The sequence below is a fragment of the Gavialis gangeticus genome, unplaced genomic scaffold (assembly GCF_001723915.1).
Source record: "Gavialis gangeticus isolate Ggan-Ray unplaced genomic scaffold, GavGan_comp1, whole genome shotgun sequence".
Taxonomy (NCBI): domain Eukaryota; kingdom Metazoa; phylum Chordata; order Crocodylia; family Gavialidae; genus Gavialis; species Gavialis gangeticus.
Window position 1 is genome coordinate 38783343 of NW_017729028.1, and position 4201 is coordinate 38787543.

Genomic DNA, 4201 nt, shown 5'->3' on the forward strand with positions numbered 1-4201 from the left:
TCTTTTCACAAACCAACTAATTGCACCAAGGCGTGGCAGGAAAGGAAAAAGGCAGGGGACCCAGGTAGGTGGGATAGCAGAAGTCATGTGGCAATCAGGGAGGCACAGGCCTGTCACACTGCCACTTTCTGGCCATGAAATTTATCATTGCCCTTCATCACCAGAAACAACATTTAGCACCACTTGGGGTGGGGGACAAGTGGCAGCCGCAGTACGGCGGTGTGCGAGGGTCCCTACATCTAGCAGCTGCTGTATTAATGACCTCGGTGGTGGGCCACACCAACACCACATTGTGAAGCAGTGGATATTCCCAGTACTGGCTCAGCACACAAAGATACAGGTTATGCTTCTAGGAACAAGTATGAGATTGGTCTGATCATTCTCCATTTTAGAGGGATGAGGATGCAGCAGCTGATGCTCTCTACTCTCACACTGTAGAAATCATGCAGACAACCTCCAAACCAGAGGTGAAAGCTTGGAAAGCGCAGGGCGGCTTTACATGCTTGGTACATGTTTGGCTGAGCAAGTCTCGACAGTCAGCCCTGGTGACTTTTAACTTTTGAGTCCAAACTTTGAATTTCTACAGCGCTGCTTTATTTTTATAACTAAAAAAAATTCAAACCATATCCTATGAAGTGTATGGAATTACAGTACTGGGTAAAGCAACACGATGCACATGGCGAGGTGTGAGGTGTCAGGTTTTAGCTCTGGTTTTGAATGCAAAATTTATCAACATTTCAGTTTCAGCCCAGACCATTTTGGAAGCAGCCACCAAATTTGGATCCCAGCTTTTCCAGACTTCAGTGGTGTGCAGATCAGGCTTTCTGGTTCTGAGTCACCTCTAATAGTCATTAGTACTCCATACTAAAAAAGGGGGAAATTAAGGATAAGTCAATTATTTTCCATTGAAATATTGTGGGTGAGCAGTTTGCAATGTATTTAGACTGTTTTATTCAGTGGAAATTCCCTAGCAGCCTTAGGAGCTTGAGGACATGTGATAACAAACTGGTTAAGTGTTTCAGTAAAGATCCAGAAGTGTGAGTTTGAGCTTCTGGTGCTAAACTGAGCAGTGCCCTCAGTTGACACGGCTGTAAAAGTGCACAAGGTAATTAGGGCTGAGGAGACAAATATGGGTGGATGTGATGCGAGACAAGTCACTCCATTGTGTTCTCCTGGCTACAAAAACTGGTGTGCCCTAATCCTGGTAGCCCAAGATGTCACTTAAAGTTTGGGGACCAATTCTGACCTAAAAGCACCAATTTTGGTGCGACTGTGCTCCGATGAAGGTGATGTGTTTGTCTTTTTTTCAGAGCTGAGGTGGAGTGCAGGAACTACCGTCTGACAGCAGCTCGGAAGGGAATTCAGTTGGACCAAACGGATGAAGATTGGGAACACAAGAAAGAAGAGCTTAAGAAAGCTATACCTTGCACCCAAAAGAAACATGCACACTGCCGTCAGCAGAAAAATATAGGAAAGAGGTTGAAAAAATAGGGATTCCTTAGAAAGACACCGAGAGCCTGTGGGTGGGCATGAAGATGCTAGCAGACTCCAGACATGTCTGGAGTATGAAATAAATGAGGGTGAAAAAGCAGATGGCTCTCAGAAGACGCTGTGATGTGTTGTACCTATGAGCAACAGTGGCAGTTTTTGAGTCGGGTCCCTACCTATTTACATCCTTATGTTCTTATCCCATGTAAAGTAGGAGGGCTAGAAACCTGGAAATTTGACATATATATGCTGGTTCTGTGATTTGGTGAACATGCATGATCCCGCGCTCATAAACGATAACCAGGGATCCTGGTTTTCCCTGATAAAAAAATTGCAAATTTTCTGATAAAATATTGCAAATTCTGATAAACCCCTCAAAATCTGTGATTAAAATGGAAGCCCCCCACAGCCCTGCTGGTACCCTTCACTCCCACCCACAGCCCCCTGTCCCCCAGTCCTGCCAGAGGGGACCCCTAGCTGCCAGGACTATAGGGCTAAGGACCCAGGTCTTCCGCCTGCTTGCCTGCTGTGGGCTCTGGTGGGTGGGTGGGGGGGACCTGTGCCCCCCGGATCTGTGCATGGGGTGGGGGCAGAGTGGGTTGCCTGCTGTGGGCTCAGGCTTCTGCCCTGCTACCTTCCCCCAGGGCCTCCACAGCCCAGTGGGTGCAACCTGGCACTGCAGGGCAAAGCAGAGCTGCGTGGAGAAGCTCCTTGCTGCTGCAAGCTCCATGCTGCCCTGGTGATGCATCCCCTGAGTGTGCAGCAGCAGTGAGGGGCGCAACCCCGTGCCACTGCCCTCACTGCTGCTGTGCACGCAGGGGATGTGTTGCCAGGGCAGCACAGAGTTCACAGTGGCAAGCAGCTTTCCTGCACAGCCCTGCAATACCAGGTTGCACCCATTGGGCTGCAGAAGCCCCAGGGAAGGGCAGCAGGGTGGGGAACTTGAGCCTGTAGCATGCAGTGAGCACCTGCCTCTGCCCCATGTACAGATCTAGGGGGCATGGGTCTCCCTGCACCCCTGGGAGTGCACGCAGTGGTGGGGAGCCACTTCACAACTCCCGGATGAGCCACCCATGACCCTATCTCGCTCCCTGCTGGGGCCCTGTGGCCACACATTGCAGCCCCAAGCCCCATGTACCACCCGGCTGGACAGGAGCCTCAGCCCTAGCCCTGCCCAACTCCCTCCCCTACTCCCTCACTATGGGGGCCTCAATCCCCAGCCTCCACTTGCCTACAGGAGCTGCTCTCCAGGCTGCCTGGAGGCCATGTACATATACATGCACGTGGCACCCCCTGCCAGACCACCCTGCTCCCATTACCTCCCAGCCCCCTCCAGGCTGGAACTCTGCCAGCCTGCAGGGGGCTCATTGCAAAACTGCAAAATCCATGGGTTTCTCCACTAAAATGAGAAACCCACTTTTTCCTCTGGTAAGGTGGGAAATCCATGTTTTACTCTGTTTTTCCATGGGAAATATAACACCTGGATCCCTGATGATAACAATTCCTGTTTATTTCATAGGGTTACACCATGGAGCATAGGAACGGTTGTGCTCCTGGTTGACTCCAGCATGGGATGTTCTCTGGGATGATCTAGTTAGGGATGGTCCTTCTTTTAGCAGGGAGCTAGACTAGATGACCTCCTGAGGTCCCTTCCAATCCTAATTTTCTATGATTCAATTATATATACAGTGTGCATGTGTGCGTGTGTGTGTGTATTACCAAAAAAACCAATAGAGATGTTTACTTTCAAAATGAAGCACCTGCATTCTGGTGAATGTAAATGTGAAAAGTATTCTCTTACCTGATGTCAGTGTAACTCACCAATTATTTGCATTTTTTTTCATGCAAGACCTGGGTGCAGCGTGAACAGTGATGAGTTGTTTTTATAGGACGCCTGAAGTTCATGGCAGAGCAATAACTACAGTATACAGACAGGTCCCATTTGTCCTATCAAACTAATTTGTGATCTTTTAATTAAAATAACAGTATGAACACTGCACTGCTCATGTGTTTTGTGTGACATCTTTCCTTGAAACTGTATCTCGTTGTCCATTACATCATCCCAGAATTTAGATTTATGTGGGTGTAACCTGAGGTGTGTGTTTGGACGCTAGCTCTTGTTCTAAAGCAGTGTTTCTCAACCTTTTTAGCTTCAAGGCACCCCTGGGAAAATGAAAAGGGGCTATTTCCTTGGCCTCTTTGCCCCCTTTCCTGTGCAATGGGATTGTCAGTTTGCCAACGGCAAATTGGCTTAGGGGTCACACCCAGAGACTGGTGGTGGATGGGTTGGTATCGACCTGTAAAGATGTGGCTAGGGCTTGGTTCTTGGACCTGTGCTGTTCAGTGTCTTCATCAGTGACTTGGATGAGGGTGTGGAAAGCATTCTGTCCAAATTCACTGATGATACCAAATTATAGGTAAAGTTAATGCACTAGAGGATAGGGAATGAATCCAGGTGGAACTGGACAAGTTGAAAAAGTGGGTGGACCAGAATAGGATGCAGTTCAACAAAGACAAGTGCAGGGTGCTGCACCTAGGGAGAAGGAATCACCAGCACGCTCACAGGCTGGGGGACGGCCTTCTCAGCAGCACAGCAGCGGAAAGGGATCTCGGAGTCATTGTTGACGCCAAGATGAACACGAGTCGTCAATGTGACAGTGATCAGTAAAGCTAACTGCGCTTTATCATGCATTAGCAGGTGCATGACGAACAG

The 4201-nt window shown here is 48.8% G+C and overlaps 1 protein-coding gene across 2 annotated transcripts in view; it reads left to right on the forward strand.

The window, feature by feature from the left end:
• Nucleotides 1-4201, forward strand: part of ANKRD66 (ankyrin repeat domain 66) — a 26339-nt gene that overhangs the window by 20474 nt on the left and 1664 nt on the right. Inside the window, exon 4 of one of the 2 annotated variants that reach the window (XM_019520987.1) lies at nucleotides 1311-2026. The exons of the other annotated variant lie outside the window; for it this stretch is intronic. Within the exon in view, the coding sequence (XP_019376532.1) occupies nucleotides 1311-1491 (181 nt within the window). The 3' untranslated portion in view covers nucleotides 1492-2026. Of the gene's footprint in view, nucleotides 1-1310; nucleotides 2027-4201 lie in introns of those variants that run through there. 2 annotated transcript variants of the gene reach the window in all.